This window comes from Amblyraja radiata, chromosome 14 (assembly GCF_010909765.2).
Source record: "Amblyraja radiata isolate CabotCenter1 chromosome 14, sAmbRad1.1.pri, whole genome shotgun sequence".
Classification (NCBI taxonomy): domain Eukaryota; kingdom Metazoa; phylum Chordata; class Chondrichthyes; order Rajiformes; family Rajidae; genus Amblyraja; species Amblyraja radiata.
The window spans coordinates 25,858,374-25,881,210 of NC_045969.1; the positions used below are offsets into that span (position 1 = coordinate 25,858,374).

At 42.6% G+C, this 22,837-nt stretch overlaps 2 protein-coding genes and 1 non-coding gene across 3 annotated transcripts in view; 2 read left to right on the plus strand and 1 right to left on the minus strand.

Moving 5' to 3' along the window:
- The first annotated feature begins 1,090 nt into the window (after positions 1–1,090).
- tpt1 (tumor protein, translationally-controlled 1) lies at positions 1,091–7,862 on the plus strand. Its single transcript, XM_033032877.1, has 6 exons — positions 1,091–1,518; positions 1,777–1,850; positions 2,376–2,563; positions 4,379–4,484; positions 5,365–5,478; positions 6,560–7,862. The coding sequence occupies exons 1-6, from the start codon at positions 1,491–1,493 to the stop codon at positions 6,560–6,562; spliced, it is 513 nt and encodes a 170-aa protein (XP_032888768.1). The 5' UTR covers positions 1,091–1,490; the 3' UTR covers positions 6,563–7,862.
- On the plus strand, positions 6,324–6,451 carry LOC116980941. Its single transcript, XR_004414116.1, has one exon. It is a non-coding gene; the product is annotated as a small nucleolar RNA SNORA31 (small nucleolar RNA).
- Positions 7,863–10,915: 3,053 nt separating the features above from the next.
- Positions 10,916–22,837, minus strand: part of gtf2f2 (general transcription factor IIF subunit 2) — an 81,012-nt gene continuing 69,090 nt past the window's right edge. Inside the window, exons 9-10 of the mRNA XM_033032876.1 lie at positions 17,420–17,563; positions 10,916–11,397 (exon numbers count right to left, since the gene is read on the minus strand). Of these exons, the coding sequence (XP_032888767.1) occupies positions 11,278–11,397; positions 17,420–17,563 (264 nt within the window). The 3' untranslated portion in view covers positions 10,916–11,277. The remainder of the gene's footprint in view (positions 11,398–17,419; positions 17,564–22,837) is intronic.

The window sequence follows — 22,837 nt, forward strand, 5'->3', positions numbered from 1 at the left end:
ATTTCCTTCCCAGCACTGGGATTCTCGATATTTGACAAAACTCTACCATTTGTGCTGTGATAATGATGGTACAAAAAGTGGTAGTAACAGACTATGAAGACAGAATGAGAACAGTTGCTTGCTGTTCCGCTAGGCAAAGTCCAATGTTAGCTTGCCTGCACTGATGTGCTTAAGTACGTGAATACGTAACATGGGCAGGGAAAATAGTATAGTGTGACTTAGAAGCAGGGATGTTAAGGGCAGTATGAGATAGTTGCCTTGCCAAATGTAAAATGAGTATAGCCTGCAGATCAACATCTATACATTAATAAAAGTAAGATCTTGACTACTTCCTGTTTTTCTGTTTCATGATTTTTGAAAAAACGCTGCCACTTACGGCTGTGATTTTTGGCCATCTTACTTAAGAGTCCCCCTCCGCTGTGCAAGACAAGAGGATTTTTCCCATCGATTAAAAATAAAGGAGTTATTCATGTTTAAAAAATGTTGACATTCTCTCTGCTGCCCCTGCTGGTGGGAGGGGGGAGAGACTATAAAACCTGGAAGTGTTGTGCCTCACTCAGTCTCAGGTGAGTGGTGGAATATTGCATTGGGGGAAATGGGTTGCGTTGGGGGACCAGGCCCCCTGTGTGACTACGAGGAGTCTAGTGAAACTTAAAAGGGGAAATTATTTTTTTAGACATATGAATTTGAGAAGTCAATACCTTGAGTAAGGTTATAATGGGCTGCATATTATGGGTGATACCTCTTTACCCTTCAAGTTGGCACATGGTGAAGTTTGTGTCTACTGTGCATCCAATTGAACAGGAGGACCCAGCCTACATTCCCTGCAGCAGACAGAGGGAAGGTTCATATTTTGCCCCCTAAACCCAGATTAATCTCCATCTGTGAAGATGGAAAATAAAAACACAAGTTGTTAGAGTAACCCAGAGGATCGGGGGGGACTATAGATGCTGGTTTACACCGAAGATAGACACAAAAATTTGGAAGGGTGCAAAGTTTCTTTGTGCTTGTCTCGCTGTACTCCAGCATGTTGTGTCGATTTCATTGCCTCTGACGATGTTAATCCTCCGGCGGTGACCTCAGTCATTGCTGGCTATACCTGGCCACAATGGAGAAACGGCACATCCCGGGGCGAGAGGCGGCAGCGGGCTGAGGGGCAGTAGTAGGTCGAGGGACGGCAACGGTCTGAGGGGGCGGCAGCTTGTGAGGGGCAGTAGTGAGTCGACGGACGGCAGCGGGGCGAGGAGCTGAGCATCTTTGTGTCCAAAGATCCTGTTTGGGGCAAAGATATATGATCTTTGGTTTGGGGCTGAGACTGGCGCGACGCATGCCCAGCGTCGTCACAACGCGCGTAATCGCCAGCGCACTGTTGACGTGTGATGCGCTGGGCTGACGTCACGGCGACGACGTCTATATAAGCGTGGGCGCGGCGTGACTCGCCCTTTTCGGTCGGTGCTGCAGGGGCGCCGGGTGTGCGACTTTCTATAACAATGAGGCTCTACCGGTGCATCATTTCGGGTGAGTGTCGCCACCTGGGCTGGTTGCCGCGCTGTCGCGCGTTTTTTGGTTTTAAAAATGTGCCGGCAGGTCCGGCCGCCGCGCCACGGAAGTCGCGCTGTCGATTGTTTTGTGGAGCCTGTGCGGCTAGGCCGCGACGTGAGGCGTTGCGCCGGGCGGAGCCAGGAGGCCAAAGGCCTGGGAAATGGGGAGGGTGCGGGTGCGGTACCGGTCCTTTCCGCGGCGTCTCACCGCCTTTCCACTCTTTGTCCCGGGCAGGAGATGAGATGTTCTCCGACATCTACAAGATCCGCGAGGACCCGAAGGGTATGTTCTACGAGGTGGAGGGCAAGGTAAGAACCGTGCCAGGTTTCTATGGAGACTGGGAGGGGGAGGGGGGAGAGGGGGGGAGGGGGGCGTGGCTATTGAAGCTGCACTATTGGGGGCAAACGGTGTCTGTTCTAGCATTTTAGTCCTAGTCTAGTGGCTTGAATTTAGTATGCAGCCGGCGGAGGTTTAGCCGGGTCTGCCCCTTGTTGCCTCTTGCAGCATCGAGTTGTCTAACAGACCATCTTTGAAGGTTTGTATGGCTTTGTGTTGACTATATTTTCTCCTCGACAAAATCCCAGTACTGCACTGTCGATCCGTTCTCGTTTGATGAATGGTGAGTATTTATTTCTGTAACCCTTTCCCCCAGGGTTTAGGTTTGTGGTAGGCATTCTGAGGGGACAGGAGTTTCTCCAGTATTTGAGTCAGTGCAAGTTGACTTTTCGATTAATATTTCTATGACTATTAAGTTATGGACGTGTTCTGGAGTTAGCTAATGTTGGAATTTTCACGGTACTAATATTGTAATGAAAGCCTCTGCTTTTCCAAAGCTGGTTACCAGAACAGAAAAAGGGATTGATGACAATTTAATTGGAGGTAATGCTTCCCAAGAAGCCCCAACTGAATATGCTTTGGAGTCAACTTGCAGTGGTGTGGACATTGTGTTGAATCATCATCTCAAGGAAGTTTCTTTCAACAAACAAACCTACAGAGTCTACATAAAGAATTACATGAAAATGTGAGTAACCAGTAATTTAGTAATGTAATGCTCATTCATTGCTTTCCCTAGTTACATTAAATTGGACAGACTTCATGGGGAACCTATGGTTGGTCGATTCACTCTTTTGATATAATGTAAACAGATGGCACAAACGTAGCAATGGTTAGTTTCATACATTGACACTATCAAGTTTGGCTTTTGCTTTGTCCTTTAAAGCTCATGTGCTTTGTATGGTCCTAATTCAGGCATCTGGAAATGATTGTTAATTGGTGTTGGTATTTTGGTGGGAAGTTGAGTCATTTCTTTGAATTAAATTTTAAACATTGGGATATTCAAAGGCTTCCTACATTGATTTAATGTAGAATTGTATACATGGGACAGTCTAACACTTAAAAGCCTTTCACTGTACCTCTGTACATGTGACAAACTAAAATAAACAATGGTCATGTGCCTATTGTGACTCCACTCTAGGATTACCTCACCAGCAAATTTGGTATCTCCCTTCACTGTGTCTCCTTAGTGTCCAACACTAATGGGCCTGCCCCACTTAGGCAATTTTTTTCAGCGACTGTCATAGTCGTAGCAGGTCGCCGAAAACCCGGTGACTGGACCCCACTATGACAGTGTCCACAACCTACCACCTAGTCGCTGTCAAGTTACGGCAACCCACCGACAACCGATTAGGACAAGCTACGATCATTGGCGTCAAGCTCACTGTCGAAAAGTTTTGAACATTTCAAAATCCAGCGGTGACCAGAAAACCGATACAACTCTTTGGACTCGAGGAGACTACTCACAACCATACAGGCATCACACAGCGACTATGTGGCGACAGCCTAGTCGCCTGTAGTTGCTAAAAAAAATCGCCTAAGTGGGACGGACATTATGCTCTGAATTTCCCCCTGCCCAGACAGAACAGGAATAGAAACAGAAAATAGGTGCAGGAATAGGCCATTCGGCCCTTCGTTATCTCAGTCCTCACCTTGCACCCTCTGCATCCAACTTATTCTCTGGCATTCCACCAACTTCAACATGATCCCATCGCAAGTCACATCTTTTTATCCCCACCTCTTTCCGCTGAGGTCACTCCCTTCACAACTCTGGTTTACTCATGCTTTCCCTAGGTGCATTCCCTGGTGACCCCAGCAGCCCTTCCAGATGAGATGGACTGGATGAACATTGAATTCTCCAATATTAGATGACGGTCCTATAAATGATACCCCTAATGTCTCCCTCCCCCCTCTTCCATGTGACCCATCAGGATTTCTTCCCTTCCCTTCCCCATCCCCATTCTCTTCCACCTATATTATTTTGTCTCGCTTTACAATTCGCACATCTTCTCTGGCTTTTTGTCTTTTCATGCCTGGCCTTTGTCCAACTACCAACTATCTGCCAATCCAACCTCCCCCACCCCACCCCCCCTCACCTATATCCACCAATCACTTGCCAGGCTATGTCTTGCCCGCCATTTCTCTTACAGCTTTTTCCTCCCCACCACTGGGGAGTCTGAAGAAGTGTTCCCACCTATAATGTTGCCTATTCATGTTTACCCCCCGCCCCTGCATGACCCGCTAAGTTACTTCAGCACAACTCGCACACATGTATTCTAATTGGCTACTGCATTTGGTGCTCCCAATGTGGCCTCTTTTGCAGTGGTGAGACAATTTGTAAATGAGACAACTTTTGAACCTCAAGACATCCATAATTCCTTGAATCCCCAGTTTTGATTATTCAAGATTGTACTTTGATGGTATTGAAGCAACTTGAGTTTTAAGTGCAACCGTGACAATGTCGGAATTAAGTTTTGGTACTAATAATTTGTCTCAACCACAGCCTGAAAGGAAATGTTCAACGAGACAACCCAGAAGCACTGGTCGAATTTACTGCGAATGCTCAGGAAGTCGTTCAAGAGATTGTGAAAAAAATTGACGAGTATCAGGTAATTAATTCATTTTTTGCATTATTTAGTTCGCTTTGAAGCAAATGAAACCTGATGCTCAACAGCTCTTTCGAATCCTTTTTCGTCATGTTTAAGGTGTAGCTATCAGTCCCAGCTCTTGTTGATTTTGATGGACAGTTCTTGTTCCAAACAACAGTCACACAACTGGAGAAACCACACCACGTATTCTGCTTGTGGGTAACTTACAACCTGATGGAATTAACTTTGAATTCTCAAATTTTAGGTAACTAACCTACAAACCACCACTTCCTGCCTTATTCCTGGACCCCAGCTGGAACCATACCCATTCTCCCCTGTTCTACCCCTCTTGTCCCTTTTCACCTCTATTCCTTATTGTGGCATCACATTTTGCATTTCTTCTTTTATCTCACAATTTTGTCTGGGGCAGAAGGCACGTGGAATCTGTTTGTGGTCAGCAATGTGATTGATGTCCATGTTACTGTTCCAAGTCCTTGCACTTTACCATTGGAATCTGGAGTTCAGCCCTCTGCTCCTACAGCAGTGGAACTCTAAAGTGGTCCCATTCCTTTGTGGCTTAATGTGATGTGAGCATCCAGGCTTTTGTGCAAGGACTGGCTGGGAAACTGGTGCTGGGAGAGATGGGATGATTGGTTGAGCTTGTTACCATGAGGATCTTCGGGTGATTTTTGCGAAAATGAGAGGAAAATAAATCTCATTTTGGTATATTCCGAGGTGATGGGAGAGGAATTGGTGCTCTAATTGGCCTGGGCTAATTAGACGGGTAGTGCTTCTGTTTAATCCCGATCTATGGTTCAGTATATTGGGATGTGGACCTGACCCATTGATTAGAGTTAATGTGAATTGGGGAATCCAGTACTAAATTCAGGAACTTATTTAGTTTTTTACAGGTGAGAGTATGAACCCTGATGCCATGGTTGGACTACTAAATTACCGCAGTGATGATACTCCATATATGATTTTCTTCAAAAATGGTTTGAACGTTGAGAAATGTGTGAGTACTTAAAATGTTATCTACGATATTTGTTTACATAAAATACACACCACAGAGGTTTTGATTCTGTCATTCGGAAAAGAGAATTGGGCAAAAGCTTTGATGCCATTATGCTATAGAATCTGAGGATGTTAACTGGCCTATTTATTGTCATTTGCTCATCATGTGTTATGTTAAAGGTCCTTTAGAACTGGACCCGTTGCTAAAAAACGGGAAAGTCTGGTGTCAGATGGTAACTGAAGGCAAACTGTTAATGTTAAGTTAACATTGGCTGAATCTGATGAGGTTTACATTTAATCGGGCTTGGCATTTAATATTTTCTTTACGGTTGTGATCTGACCTGTCTTTCACAATTATTGTCTTCCAGCACCTGCCTGCTGTATTGCCTCAGTTCTAGAAATGTTCTGTTCTCCATTGTTGCATAACTAGCCTTTATCCTCGGCAGGTCTGTCATCCCTTGTCTTCTCCACTCAGTCAGACTTTTTTTCATCCATCTCCTCATTTCCAACTTTGTTGATTTTGACAAAAGGTCATTGATCTCAAAGGTCAACTATTTCTCAGATGCTGTCAGTATTTTCATACCTTCATTGTGGCAAGTTGATCTGTGTGAAAATTGAGATTGAGCATTAAATGTCAGTCACATCCAATATTCTGAATTGCAATTCATGCAGCAGGGAACGATGTTCAACATAATACCAGTTGTGTCTAGTATTGAACAGCTGTCAAATTGTAACTTTTGGATTCTTTCAGTACTTAATATAGGCATGATGATTGGTATGGACGGACACAGGTTTGCCCGAACAGCCCAAATGTTTTTTTTAAAAGGCCTCTTTAATGTTAACTAAGTGCATCTACTGATAGACCTCAAGTAAAATTTAGTGACTTTGTGGTTTGCACTCAGATGCAAGATTAAAATTCCTCAATCTTCTGCCTGCTTCTCTGTGGCAGTTCAGATGGATAAAGGTAGACAGTTTTTAGGAAAAAATAACCTTGGATTCTTTCAACTACATTTTGTCAATAACATAAAAGGAGAGTCTGGTCAAAAGCTACAAACTAATGTTTGATTTCTTTCTTTTTACAGTAAATCTGCCTACAATTCATCATGTTGAATTCATCAAATCACAATGACCTAATGTTCATATTACCGGCAATAAACTCTGAACTGGTATCACTGAGCTGATTCATTATTGGAAATGAACATTGTTTTACCTGTTGAGTTGTAATAAAGTGCATTATTCCCCCTAATGCTTGTCTGATTTACCTTGAGATAAATTGCTTCTGGAATTGATTGAATTGTTCCTATTGTGGAAATACCAGATCTCTTTCATTTGAGCCACATCAGGTGCTGGTTATTTATTTAATTTCCAGACTGCATTGCATGATGCCCATATAATGTGAAATTCATGGATTTTGACATTACAAGAACTATGGGGCGAGGGTGTTTGGGGGGAGGGGGCACTATGGGTCAATGTAATAAAATATGGGCTAGATAATGTAAGTACAAGTGCAATTGTGCTTCAATAAATGTCTTGGTGTTGTTCAGTCACAGGTAGATTCTGCACTGATAAATTTGTCCATAAATCTCTGAGCTAAATATAATGGGCAACATGTTTTCTGCTGAACTAATTCAACTGTTCGGGCCTCTTTGTGTGACCAGGAAGCATGTCTTTTTTTAATTGTGCCAGTTCCTCTGGGCTGTAACTGACTCCTGTGTGCCGGTTCCACTGGGCTGGCTATTCCTGCTAGACATGGTTAATTTGGGTTTCATAGTACAGAAATTGCCTGGTGTGCTGGTGGCACTTCTTAGCTGGCTATTCCTGCTAGACATGGTTAGTTTGGGTTTCACAGTACAGAAATTGCCAGGTTTGCTGACTTTGTTTTAGGATTTCCATTAGTAGGGTAGGCTGCCATTAGGCTAAAATAGGTAGCAGCCTTTGTGAAGAGACAATTGACTAATAAGGTGAAGGTTAATCCTTTATATAACTGGAGAGCTAGAATTCTTGCTCTAGTTGACCACCTTGTGTTTTTGGCATGCAATCTTGTTGAATACTCTTCACAAAAGCTGATCTGTACCAGCTGGAATGTATTATTACTATCATTGGGCTTTCCTATTACACTAAATCCATCCATTGCATCTCATTTTTTCTGGCAGTGTCAATTAAGTGATGTTCTGCCATAGGCCAGTATTGGATATGGTCTTGGTTGCTATGCTGAATTCTATAGCTGCATTAATGATCACAATGCATGTCTTCACTAAATCTTGCTACTCCCCATAATGAAAATTATGCATGCCAAACCACTAAGTTTTGCTATTTTAATTTTTGTAATGTTGGCAATTCTGAGAACTACATCTTTTTGCAAAAATAAAGATCTTTGTAGCATGATGCAGCATATCTGCACGAGGTGGTGTCGTATCTTAATGATGTGAATTGTAATTTTGGAGTACATTTATCTTAATGCAGTGTTAAACACAAGCTTGCTGCCAATTAGTAGATGGCTAAATTGCTGTAAAAAATGACCGGTAGATTTTTTTTGAGGCTGCAACAGTGTTTTAACTTTGAAGGCCTAAACCCAAAACAAAGTACATATGGGGGAAAAAACAAATTTTGGCTCTTCGTTTGTGTTACACAAGAAGATTCTAATTTACACAGTATTTCAAAAGTCTGCTAACAAAATGGAATTTGTTCCTCGCTGTAATAAAGGAGCATGAAAGATCAAACCTTTTGCCAAGTTTGGTTGGGCCATAAGAGCCAGGCATTTTGTAAGGAGCTGTGAAGGGAGCGTGTCCCGAGCTCTCTTTCATTCTCATCCCGTGACTTGTGTGCAATGGAGTTGACCAATTTTTTTGAAAGTTAGAATATAAAATTTGACAAGACCGGTGGTCCCAGCACAAGAGTACTGAATTTGAGCCAGTCCCACTGCACTACTTACCCACAGCCCTGTAACTTCTAACAACATCAAATTCCATAAATTGAATGGTTTTTAGTACGTCAACAATGCACCACTTTGTGATTGGGATGTTGAGGATAAATGAAGCAGGCTTTAGTTATGGTGTCTTCATCAATTGGTAATAGTATTTCCTTCTGATTCTGATGCCATTTAAATTTTATTTTTTTTTAATGGCTATGCATCCTCATTTCGGGCCTCCATTTTCACCAGGAGTTTCAGGTCTCGTGTTGACACAAAGCAATGCAGACGCTGGTTTACTAAAAAATAAAAAGTGCTGGAGTGACTTGGCAGGTCAGACACCATCTCTAGAGAACATGGGTGGGTGATGTCTTACGGGGTGGGACACTCTTGAGATACTCCAGTGTTAATATTTGACCAGTACACCATTTCCAGCTGCATTGAGGATTTGAAGCTGAAGTAATTGACTACATTGCATTATTCAATGGCTTGCTACTGGGGCAAGAATCTATAATGTCATGTTTAATTAACCATCCTATTGTAGCCAGAGGAAATGTGTTGATGATGCCTCCTAAATTGCTAGATTTGATTGTCATATTTAGCGTGGATTTCCACCCAATCAATGAGCAAACCAACGCTAAATCCTGTTAATCCACCGCCATGTCTGCTGACCTGGATTGCAATCATTAACATTCTCATTTTCATTTTTTGTGGCTGCATGCCTTGTCTCTTGTAATCCCCTATAATCTCTTCAATGCTTTTTCAAAAATTATTCTGACTGGTCATGGATGCCACTTTAGGCTGGTTGCCAGTTGTACCTGTTCTTGTGAAGTATTTTGTGCTGTTACATAACATTAAAAGCGTTACTAGGATACAAACTTCTTGGTGCTACATTATTATTTTCACAATGATGTGATAGCAGGATTAATTTTCCTCAAAGCTACATGTGGATTTAAACATCGGTATTCATGGAAGATACAAAGTGGGTCTGACAGCATCTCTGGAGAACATGGTTAAGTGACATTTCAGGTCGGGACACTTCAGACTGTTGGGGATGGAGGTGGAAGTGGAGAATCCTGAGACGGCATGACAAGTGACAGGTGGATAAAGATGAGATCCAGTAGGACAAGCGCACGTACCCGGTGAAATGCTCACCGAGGGTGGAATTCTTTCCCCCCCCCCCTCCCGTTCCCCAGCTGGAAATGCAATTCACATCTCCAATCCTTTTATCTCATACCTTATGTATTTTCATCTCTGGCCTTTGTCCAACCATCTGCCCATCAAATACTCCACCTAATGCTTTCCAGGCTTTATCCTGCCCCTCTCTTCCAGCTTTCTTCCTGCACCCCACTATTCTACAAGTAGACTTGGCAATCATTTGCCGAACACTTGCGTTTGGCCTGTCAAGGCCTGCTGGATCTCCTGGTTGCTAAACATTTTAATCCCTTCTCATTCTCATACTGACCTTTCTGTCCTGGGCCGCCTCCATTGCCAGTGTGAGACCACAAGCAAATAGGAACAACACCTCATATTCCAAACCTATGCTTACAACCCAATGGTATAAACATTGAATTCTCCAATTCTAGGTCACTAATCAAAACCACACCTTCCCCACCTCCCTTCCCTGTGCCAATGGAATTCGACCCATATCTCACCTTTCCCTTACATTCCTTCTGGACCACTATTCACCACTCTTCTTTCCTTAGTTCACACATTTTGTCTTCTCATCTCCAGTTATTGTCTACTCATCTACCTAAAAAAAAAACCATCACATGCATCAACTTATCACTTGCCAGGCTTTTCCTGCCACTCCTCTTCCTGCTTCCCCCACCACAATCAGCCTGAAACTTCAAAGAGACCAACGTTATCTCCAAATTGCCTTTGTTCAGCCTAAGAAGTTGCGGGAAGCAAGGTCTAGTTGGTTTGAGAAGTGCAACTATTTGAGACTGAAATCCCAGCCGTGTTCTGATCTTGTCTGATTGGCTTTCTGTACCAGACAAAAATGTAATACAAGGAAGTTGAGGTGTTTGTAGTGTCAGATTTTGATCTCTTCTTTTTCTCTGACAAGGAAATTAACATCCTTCTGTTATATCCTGTCCCACACTAACCTCAATCAAGTCAGTTCTCAGATATAACATTCCAAAGAACATTCTATTGTTTGGAGGAAAGGTCATCAATCTAAAACATTAACTAGTTCTTGCATCCTGGAGTATTTTGCTTGTCCAAAGGAAATAATCCTAACCCAACTGGTCCCTTTATTGTACAGAGATAGCAACATTTTTGTGAAGACCCTGGATCTCCTCAGCCATTAAAGCAGCTTCCCCCAGATATAAAAAAAATATCAATTACCATGATATGCTCTGCCTTCACCAATAGAAATATTATTTTACAAGATCTCTATTCCTATGTTATCAAGCATTCTCGCTCTGCAGTAGAATTTACTGAAAGTCAGCATCAACCCAATTCATGTTTTAAGCAGAAAGATGTTTGCCAATGGCAAGGATAAAGAAAGGGACCACATCACCAAAAGTACTGTACCTAATGTAATGTTTATTATATCATGAAAAGTAGATGAAAGGCAAGTAATTCATGACATCAGATAGGATCACCTACATTGTTTCAACATAATACTTTATTGACAATACAAATGTAGCCCCTCATTAATTAACTTTCTACATCAAAACACTTAAAGATACAAAGCATTTTCTTGATTCATATAAAAACATAACTTATCAATCCTTTCCCCATCAGCTGAAAAATTTAGAGCCACATACATTTTTTTAGGCTATGAATAGATAAATAAATCTCATTGCTCAGGTTTTAATGACTGATGCTGACTGCATGTTGAAACGTTTTGCTGGTTTGCTTATTTTTCTTAGTTATCAAATGATCCTATTCACTTTTGTCTTCATTCTGGTAATGCCGATACTCCGGCTTTAGTTCCCATGTGTTCTTGTGAGTCCCTTTTACATTGTAGATGCCAATCTCTCTCAAAATCTCCTTTAGGTAGGTCTGTGGAGAAGGAAGAAACAACAAAATTACATTCTAAACCAAAATGTGCAACTTGAATAATGGAAAAATCTTGCTACAAGTACCTCCAATACCGCTAGATATCTGATCACCAGCTTTCCCTTGACTGGCCACACGCATCCATCTCGGCTTAAGAGCTTGGCTGTCTCATGTTATGGAACCTGGACTTGTGCAGCATATCAGTGCAACCTAACAAGCCAAAGGTTGCACAGCACTAAAAGTACTGGAAAGAGCATCCAATGCTTTCTGTTACTGGATTAGCTTGTAGTATTACGTGTAACTGTGTCAAGACTCAGAGACCTCCCTCTGACTAGCCACACATCCAGGTTCTACTGAGCGTCATCAATATTCTCGAACAATGCAGACATGGCAAGCTTAGTGAGAATTCCTAGTGCCAGGAGTCAGTAGTTGTAAATTTCTAGCCAGTAAGCCTGTCTTTGTTGAAACATTTCAACACAATCAGAGACAACCTGTCTCTGGTTGGTTGCATGAGAATGAACAAATGATTAGGACTGGCTTTGAGCTTTGGAAATGGCAAAGTGAGTAACAGGACACTGAAATATGTGAGGACACTGACACTATTCCTCTCATCACAATAGAGGATACTCCTTCAGAACAACAACCATTTTCTCACACTGAACCTCCATGTAGAAACTTGAACCTGTTTCCTCCCCAACATTTCTTCATCAGCATGGACCAATGCAGTTTATGAGTCACATTTACATTTAGGATGTTCGGGGATATGGCTGCCGTGTACATTCATCACCAACTCCTTGATCCAGACTCTGAAAATGGAAGTCGGGCTGTACTTGCGATTGATATCTCTCCAGGGTGTTTAGTGACGGGGAACTTTCACCATTCCCCCCCTTTTTTGCTGCAAATTCATAAAATAGCTTAATTTTGAATTTTTAATAAAATGACCTCAAAGGTAATATTTTGTATTAGCTAACATGAATGTTAAGTAAAGAGAAGATAGTGGCAGATTATTATCAATTAGTCTTTTCTACCCTCCAACTTAATGTGATCCATCTCCATCTTTTTCCTTCCCATTCTTTTCCATCTCCATCTCTGGGGATTAGTCAGGAAGCCAACAAACAACCCAACCCACTGATTCATGCATGCACCGAACTGTACTGCTTTCTTGTTAGAAAACAACATATAATGACAACACACAGATTGGACGATTGCTTTGCGGAACACCTCCATTAATTCTGCCATTCCAATTGCAAGCTTCCAATTGCCTGCCACTAATCAGTTCAAGTCAAGTCAAGAGAGTTATTGTCATGTGTCCCAGATAGGACAATGAAATTCTTGCTTTGCTTCAGCACGACAGAATATAGTAGGCATGAATACAGAACATATTAGTGTGTCCATATACCATTATATAAAAGGTAGACAAAAGTGCTGGAGAAACTCAGCAGGTGCAGCAGCATCTATGGAGCGAAGGAAATAGGCAACGTTACGGGCCGAAACTTTTCTTCAGACTGATGTAGGGTGTTCGGCAAGTCCGGTGCGGCGGCGATGTTAGATGGGCCGGGTGCGGCGGCAATGTTGGATGGGATTAGTGCGACGGCATTCCTTCGCTCCATAGATGCTGCTGCACCCGCTGAGTTTCTCCAGCACTTTTGTCTACCTTTGATTTTCCAGCATCTGCAGTCCCTTCTTAAATACCATTATATAAATATATACACACATCAATAAATAAGCAGGTAAAGTGCAATAAACAGATAATGGTCTATTAATGTTCAGAGATTTGTTTCAGTTGAGTTTAATAGCCCGATGGCTGTGGGGAAGTAGCTATTTCTGAACCTGGACGTTGCAGTCTTCAGGCTGCAACGTCCTGAAGGTAGCGGGGAGATGAGTGTGTGGCCAGGATGATGTAGGTCCTTGATGATGCTGGCAGCCTTTTTGAGGCAGCGACTGCGATAGATCCTCTCGATGGTAGGGAGGTCAGAGCCGATGGTGGACTGGGCAGTGTTGACTACTTTTTGTAGTCTTTTCTGCTCCTGGGCGCTCAAGTTGCCGAACCAAGCCACGATGCAACTGGTCAGCATGCTCTCTACTGTGCACCTGTAGAAGTTAGAGAGAGTCCTCTCCACTCTGACCTCTGCTCGAATACAGTTCCATGCAAAGTCAAGGAACAGCATTACATCTTTCAGCTGGGCTTAGACAGTCATCCCAATGATGAGTGAATCAATTTCAGTTGATGGTTCTGCTGTTCCCACATACATCATCATTTGTTTCGTTACCTGTCCCAATACCACCCACTTTCCTTGCTATGTCATTCCTTTTATCACTTGATCGTTTAACTTATTAAGCTCACATGAAGAACAAAAGTATGTGCTTGGTCAAATGGCCTATTGCACCTGTTCAGCCATTCAATAAGATGCTTCTGGACTCCTGCGCAGGTGGGATCCACCCAGACCATTCCTCTCAGAATCATAGCTGTTGCACAGAAACTGTTAACCATTTTCTTAAATTCCAATCTTCCTCAAACTCCCTTAATCCGGCAACTTCATCATTCCACCAGCTAATCCTGTAAATCTATGCTGCATGTATTCTGGGCTAGCATATCCTCCCTCATGAACGATGAGCAAAACTCCACAGCATGCTCTAAATGTTGCTCACCACTGTCAAGTATGCGATTTCCTTACTTTCGAACCTCCTTGCAATAAAGAAAAAGCTACTCCTTGATTGCTGTAGTCACATGTTTATGTCCTGGATTTAATGAACCAGCTCACCATGCTGACAATGTTAACTACTTGTTCCCTATTCAAAAATATTTCATATTCAATATTTTTGACTTTTATTTTGCTAAATTGCTTCATCTCAATTTCCTCATCTTCCCCTGGGCTAAACCTGTCTTTATCTCTTATGGCCTCTGCGTCCTCCAAACTCACTCTCCCACCTCACGTGGTATTATGGACAGATTTAGACATATGACAGAATGTAGGCAGAATGGTTAAGTTACTGGGCTCCCGTCCAGAAGTTCAAATCCCACCACATTAGCTGAGGAATTTAAATTAATATAGTACAAAGCTACTAGATTGTCATAAACTCCCATCAAGTTCATAACATCCTTGGGGAAGGAAATCTGCCTTTATCAACATGTCACTCCAGAATCAATAATATTGTCTCTCAGTTCAAACTCAAAGGAATGGAGTTAATTGTTGCCCTGCCATAGATGTCCACATCTCATGAAGAAAGAAAAAAATAATTGCATGGTCATTTCAAAGGTTAATAATTTACTGTGTTAGGTGAGATATGATCCCTGCTAAATTGCATTTATTTTCTAAAGTCTGTTTACTGCCCCTTAACCAATCTACTAATGCTAACATTAGGTTCTTGTTTTATGTAGCAACCCTTTATGCAGTAAATGCTTTACATACATTTTGAAAATCCACACATATTACATTCATGGGTTCCCCTTCATGACAATGCCAACTTAATCCCACCAAAACATAATTAGATTTGTCAGCCATAATTGTCCCTTTATTGGACCTTGTTTATTCTACTTAATCATATTACATTTTTTTAATTCGTTGCTCCACAACCTTAGTGATGAATCTTGACATTTTGGAAAAGGCTAGGCTATAGCTCCTTGTTTATATCTCCCGCTAAGATTTATATAAATAAGTGATATATAGGGGTAAATCACCCTCAAACTCCATCTGGCTCCACTGTTAGCATTGGTAGATTGGTTAAGGCAAGAAATGTGGCATCCTCAAAGAGACAACTTCTTTAACCACTGGAACTCTCTACCTAGGTGGGTTGTGAAGGCAATATCATTGGACATATTTAAAGTGTAGGTAAATACATTTTTGAAAACCTGGGGCATTAGCACAGAGGTGGGCGGAGATGACACTTTAAAGATGGGATAGGATTGAGGGGCTGAGCGGCTATTCTTTTGTGTATAGCCACTCATGTGGACTCATGTCAGCTCAAGACTTAGAAAAACTTGTACATGCCTTTATTACTAGTAGGCTAGATTATTGTAACGGTCTCCTTGCAGGTCTTCCGAAAAAAACTGTCAGGCAGCTACAGCTTGTTCAGAACGCTGTTGCTAGAGTTCTAACAAAGACCAAAAAATTTGAACACATTACACCAATTCTTAAATCCTTACATTGGCTCCCTGTATGTCAGAGAATTGATTTCAAAATCCTGCTGCTCACCTATAAATCACTACATGGTTTAGGGCCAAAGTATATCACTGACATGCTTCCACTATATAAGCCTTCTAGACCTCTAAGATCTTCTGAGAACAATCTGTTAGTGATTTCCAGAGTAAATACATAACATGGGAAAGCAGGATTTAGTTACTATGCAACAAACAGCTGGAATAAACTTCCTGAAGATTTAAGACTTGCCTCAACTTTGACCACTTTTAAAACAAGACTGAAAACTTTTATGTTTACCTTAGCTTTCAGCTAAATCTTAGCTACATTGCACTTTTAACTTTTGCACTTTTGATAATGCATTTTTAACGTTGCTTTTATTTTCTTTTAATTCTTCTATTTTATTTCATTTTATTGTATGACATGTTTTTATGTGAAGCACTGCTCGTGTATGAAATGTGCTATATAAAGTTGCCTTGCCTTGCCTTGCCTTACCCTCCGCTAACGGCTCTGCCGCCAAGATCCGCCTGTATGATGATATTTCGAAGTATTTTCAAATATTTCATTGCTGACATCAGATACCTATCCTAATAATGTATCTTGAGATGTTCATCCATGTTATTCAACGTAAAACATCAATTTAACATTATAATTTATCTCAAACAGTTCCTGTAGTACTGATCATTTCCACCAAGTGGCACAAGGCTCCTATTCTACCAAGTGAAATTACAGCTTAGTGGGTTGTTTGAATGGAACATATAGCACAAATAGAAATATTCTTCTTTGGATAATTCCTAGTTATGGCAGTTAAGCTATACCTTGACAGTGCGTTAACACCAGGAGGATAATGAGGTAAGAAGATATAAGGCAGTCAAGGACTTAGCACAGTCAAGTTAATTTTATACAAGAGCAAGGTTTAGTTTAGTTTTGAGACACAGCACGGAAACAGGCTCTTTGGCCCACCCAGCCCGTACCGACCAGCGATCCCCGCACATTAACACTATCCTATACGCGAGACAATATTTACTTTTTTTTAATATACCAAGCCAATTAACCTACAAACCTGTACGTCATTGGTGTGTGGGAGGAAACCAAAGTTCCCTGAGAAAATCCACGCAGGGCACGGGGAGAACATACAAACTACAGATAAGCACCCGTAGCCAGAATCAAACCTGGGCCTCTGGCGCTGCAGAGAGGACTTGGGCAGCAAACCATTCTAACCATAATGGGAGTGACTAAGATGAAAGTTTCATAAAAGTGGTATGTGCAGCATTGGCAATTTTGCCTGTTCAATAAAAATAAATCTAATTCTTTGGGGAAGTAAGATCTCTGCTTCTGTGCACTTGTTGAAAAGTTTGATTGTAATAATAATAATAATGATGGATGGGATTTATATAGCGCCTTTCTAATACTCAAGGCGCTTTACATCGCATTATTCATTAACTCCTCAGTCACACTCGGTGGTGGTAAGCTACTTCTGTAGCCACAGCTGCCCTGGGGCAGACTGACGGAAGCGTGGCTGCCAATCTGCGCCTACGGCCCCTCCGACCACCACCAATCACTCACACACATTCACACACAGGCAAAGGTGGGTGAAGTGTCTTGCCCAAGTACACAACGACAGTATGCACTCCAAGCGGGATTCGAACCGGCTACCTTCCGGTTGCCAGCCGAACACTTAGCCCATTGTGCCATCTGTCGTCCCATCTGTACTGGATACAGGAGCATGAACTAAATGATAACTCTCCACCTATGGCTCCTCACTAAATGATATCACCTATGGCTACTTCAAGAACTCCAGGAGAACCATGCATCTTATATCCAGTAGATGTCACTGGTAGAATGAGAACCTTCTTTGATTAGAACTATGCATCATTCTCTTTACTTACAACGGGCTGCTTTGTGATGTCCACCAGATCCTTAATGTTGTAGTACTGATGCTTCTCAAATGCTGAAAACAGCATATCCAGCACTTGCTGCCTGTCAGCTCGGGCACGCTTCCCATCTTCCTTCTTCTTCCTCTCATATTCAATCTAATAGAAAGCTCAAGATTAGTACGGTTATACTGCACACATTAAATACCACAGCAGTAACCCACAAAATAGGAGAAGACCAAGTTCTTGACCTAAAGAGTCGACTCTCTTGACAGATACTGCCTGACCGGTTTCCTGTGTTTGTAGTTCTGCTTTGGATTTCCTTGCTTTTAGATGCATTTGTGATTTTAGGTGCATTAATTATCTCTTGATTATTTTTGCTCTAATGGACTGGAGTATGCTGCCTGTGGGAGCAGGAGAGCTCTGCAGTTAACCCTCAACCGATATTTGGAGTAGACATAATATCAAACAGATATTTAAAATCTCATCCCAAAAAAATCTGACAGCAAAGGCCTGGAAGACCTGTAGATGATAACAATCTGAACATACTGCACCTCTGCAGTGGCCATTTGACAATCTCAGTAGACTGCAAATTAGTGTCAGTAATTGCATTGCTTGGCTCTTGACGCACATAGTCCAGAGGAGGGAGTGACATAAACGTTGTCATTCTGTTAGCCTCTTCAGTCATTCTCACAGTTTGGGATAACTACCAACTGATGAGGAGATCCTGCCAAGAGGCAGTAAAACGTTCAGCAGCCTGGATCCTGTTGCAGCCAGTCGGTGGGACCCAGGAACCCACCCAAAGGTTCGTTGGTTGACAGGATCGGGAACCGCCTAAAGGCTCGCCGGAGCCCCACTCGAAGGCTCGCCAGTGGTGGGACACAAAGGTGGCCAGGTGAGGAGAGGATACATTGGTTCATGGGAACTGCTCCAGTACATTGAGCACGTGGGTCGACCGGACTTTGAATAATGGTGCCAAACATGGCAACGCCAGCATGTGTAATATATACAAAAAGAATTTCACTGTTCAGTTGCACATGTGACAAATAATGCACCATTCAACTATTGTCAGCACACGTCCATCGCCACCTATTTCTTCATGGGTCCCCTCTTTTTGCAAGGAATATGCAACAGTCGATCAAAAACATCTCTCTGTGCAGCAATGGTGTGTGGGAACAAAATATCTTGTCCTTTAAGTTCTATTGAGTGGCACAATTCTATGTGTTTCACGATTACATTTTCTCAGAAACACATTTGTGTTTACTGTGTGGGCGGTGTATTTCTGGAAATTTGTTTTGTGCTCAATGTGTAGGAGTCATGGGCATATAAAGGCCACAGGTCAGAACCCATGGTTTCAAACAGCCTCTGCGCAGATGTTTCAAATATTTCTGCGCAGATGAAGCCCATGAAAGGCAAGGGTCTTGTTCATTGAAGCAAACTTGCCATGGCACAGTTATATTGTTGCTTCAGAGCTCAGGTTTCCTCCCATTTTTCAAAGACACACAGGCTGGTAGGTTAATTGGCTGCTGTGTGTGTAGTTGAGAGGTAGAATCCGGGGGGACTTAATGGGAACACGGGGAAACTAAAATGGTATAATGGGGGGTTGGTGGTGTGAAATCAGTGGGCTGAAGGGCCTGTGTCTGTAACTATCATTCTGTGGAGGAGGAGGTGATAGAGAAGCTTGATCGTGCCTAACCCACCGCTAGAAAGGATGGAATGTCCAAGGCATCCACTGGATTATCAATGATTTTTCATTTAAGAGGTTTTTGCCAGGACTTAAGGGCCTGAGCTATAGGGAGAGGTTGAGCAGGCTTGGACTCTATTCCTTGGAGCGCAGGAGAATGAAGGGTGATCTTATAGAGGTGTACAAAATCATGAGAGGAATAGACCGGGTAGACGCACAGAGTCTATTGCCCAGAATAGAGAAATCGATAACCAGAGGACATAGATTTAAGGAGAGGGGGGGGAAGATTTAATAGGAATCTGAGGGGTAACTTCTTCATGCAAAGGGTGGTGGGTGTATGGAACGAGCTGCCTGAGGAGTTAGTTGAGTCAGGGACTAGCACAAGACTTAAGAAACATTTAGACAGGTACATGGATAGGATAGGACAGGTTCAGAGGGATGTGGGCCAAATGCAAGCTGGTGAAATTAGTGTAGGTGGGACATGTTGGCCGGTGTGGGCAAGTTGGGCCGAAGGGCCTGTAAGACCCGATGACTCAATGCTTGCACCTACCCTGCTGCTGATATCTTAAAGCCCTGTGGCCGCTATCTAACAGATCCCACACACACACGTTGGACCCTTGCCAAGTCTCCCAATCACAAATCAATGACTGTTTGACCCCTTGCACTTCACCATTTTGACTGTCAATCACCAGTCCACCTGACCTCTCCTCCAGCTCCAAACTGAGTCGAGAGCCCTTGCCCATGTGACAGCTCTCCCAAGCTCCGACAGACCCTCTCTAACCTATCCCAAACTGGTTTCTATGTTGCCTGATCCCCACTACAAGCTTCTCCAATCCTTACTCCAAATTATTTCTTCCGTAATAGTTGGGGCACGAGGAGGTTGCAAAAAAAACCCTCTGCATTTGATAGGTCCTCACCCCCATGCATTAGGTATTGAAAACCCTCTTATTGATTTTTATCCATGTTACGATTTCTAACATATCTTAATCAGTCATGCAAATATCGTAACAATTTTTAACAAACCTTAAAATATCCCTCTGATTTATAATGTCAATTCATCATCCCGAGGTATATGCTGTATCTGGATGATCACTGCACGCATTTTTAATATGCAATATTGATGAAAAGAAATGGAGTTGAAAAAGTGGAAAATAAATCAAAAGAGGTAGTCAGAGAAATGATTTAAATCTTTATCAAAGGAAAGGGTTTCAAATAGGTGGCAAAAAGGGACGATTGGATTGGATAGGATAGGAGATAGACACAAACAGCTGGGACAGGCAGCATCTCTGGAGAGAAGGAATGGGTGATGTTTTGGGTCGAGACCCTTCTTCAGATAAGATAGGATCTGTGGTATTTCTGTCCTTCCCAGTAACAGAGGACGTGTTTGCAGAAGATGTGGGATAGGAAGCTCACCTGTCAAAGTCAAAGGTCTCAGTAGGAAACAGGCAGTGAGAACAGAATAATAATAATAATAATAATAATAATAATAATAATAATAATAATAATAATAATAATATCACAGTGATGGAAGGATTTTTTTGGACAGAATTATAGAAATGATATGTAACTTTAGAGATTACAGGACTAGTAGGTTATAAATATATACCTGAAATGAAACATGTGATAGGAGTATGAAGTTTGGGCATTGGGGATAATATTGAACTAGAGGAAATTGCATAGTTGCATTGAACTTGACCTGAGCATTATCAGCGTAATGTGGAAAGAGACCCACATGACACCAATATGTATGTATCAGCAAGGACAGATCCTTGGTGGAGATAGAAATAACACATTTTTTTATGGTTGTCTCTGACGTACTTGCTGACCATTAACTGACTGTAGGATGCTGAGATAGAAGGGGGGGAAAGAAGTAGAGAAAGAACGAGGGTTGAACGAAGAGAAATGCAGGAATGCCTCATTGCTGTGCATCCAGTTGAGACTGGCAGACCCATTTTTTTGGCAGGAACCAGAAAGCAGAAAAAAAGGGTATTTATTTCATATTCTCCATGCCCAATCCTTTACCATTCCAACTTCTGCTGCAATTTGAAACCCTTTATTTGGCTTTGTGACACCGTAAGATAATTCACGTTTTACTGGCTACAGTGTTTTTTTTAATCAGGAAAAGCTTTGAGTTATTGGCCTGACCCACTTAGGTGACTTTTTAGGGGACTGCCGGCAACTGACATAATCTTGTTGAATCGTCGAAAAACCGAAGACTCAACCCCATTCTACCACTATGTCTAAGACACCTACGACCTAGACGACGATACGCTAAGACAAGCTCCCGACAAAATGCGACCAAATAGTGGGGACTTAGGACGACCACCTTCGACTCACCTATGACTACACCTACGACCACCAAATTCAAGCTGCGACAAGCTACGACCCTGTAAGCATCAAGCTACGACTCTGTAGGCATCAAAATTACCACCAAAACAATAACATCATCCTATTTTATTATAAAATGGTTTGCAGGGTGGGTTTTCAAATCATTCTGAGACATGACTGCCATGCAGGAACTTCAGAGGGCATTGCGCTCAGTAGAAATACAAGCCCTGCTGCCTTCAGCAGCCCTCTTGCTTATACATCCGGAAGACAGAAGGACAAGAATAATGGTGAAGAAGAAACCCAAGAAGAGGTCTCAGTGGGTGAAGCCATTCTTCCGGAGGAGATGCAGGTTGGGCCAGTATGACTACCTGATTAATGTGCTACATGAAGAAGATCTGGCTGCTTTCAAAAACTTCACTAGAATCCCCCCTGAGCTGTTTCAGAAGCTGAAGGCAACAATGAGCCCTCCTGGAAAAAAAAGGAGACCCATATGAGGAAGCCGCTGGAACCAGGCCTGCACCGAGCCATCACCCTCCGCTACCTATCCTATCCTATCCTATCGTCACAAGGGAGATCTCTTTCCAGAACTTACCATCTGCGACATTGCCAGGTGTGCCCACATCCACAAACAGGAAGTTGTAGTTTGCATCCACCTAGACCTAGACCCACTGCAGTTCGCCTACAGAGTTGTAGTTTGCATCCACCTTGACCTAGACCCACTGCAGTTCGCCTACAGAGCCAACCGATCCACAGAGTACGCAGTCTCAACAACACTGAACCTCGTACTGTCACACCTTGATCGGAAAAATACTTATGCCAGGATCCTCTTCATAGACTTCAGCTCTGCGTTTAACACAATCATTCCGCAGCAGCTGGTGGAGAAGTTGGAGCTATTGGGGGTTGATGCTGGCACATGTAACTGGGTCCTGAACTTTCTATCACAACGGCAGCAGACAGTCAGGGTGGGCAGTAGGACATCAAAAACCATAGCCGTGAGCACTGGCTCGCCCCAAGGCTGTGTCCTAAGCCCCCTGCTGTTTAGTCTGCTTACACACGACTGTACTGCTAGACTCAATAACAACTTCATCAACAAGTTCGCTGATGACACAACAGTGGTGGGTCTCATCAGTGACAATGATGAGTCGGCGTACAGGATGGAGGTGGAGCTGCTCACAGGATGGTGCAAATCCCACAACCTCATTCTCAACGTGGGAAAAACTAAGGAGATGGTGGTTGACTTCAGGAGGGCGGGAAAACAACACCATACACCTCTGCACATCGATGGAGCTGATGTGGAAAGGGTCAGCAGCGTGAAGTTCCTAGGACTCCACCTGTCAGATGACCTGATGTCCACAACCAACACCACAGCACTGGTCAAGAGAGCCCAGCAGCGACTACACCCTCTCCGAAGACTACGTAAA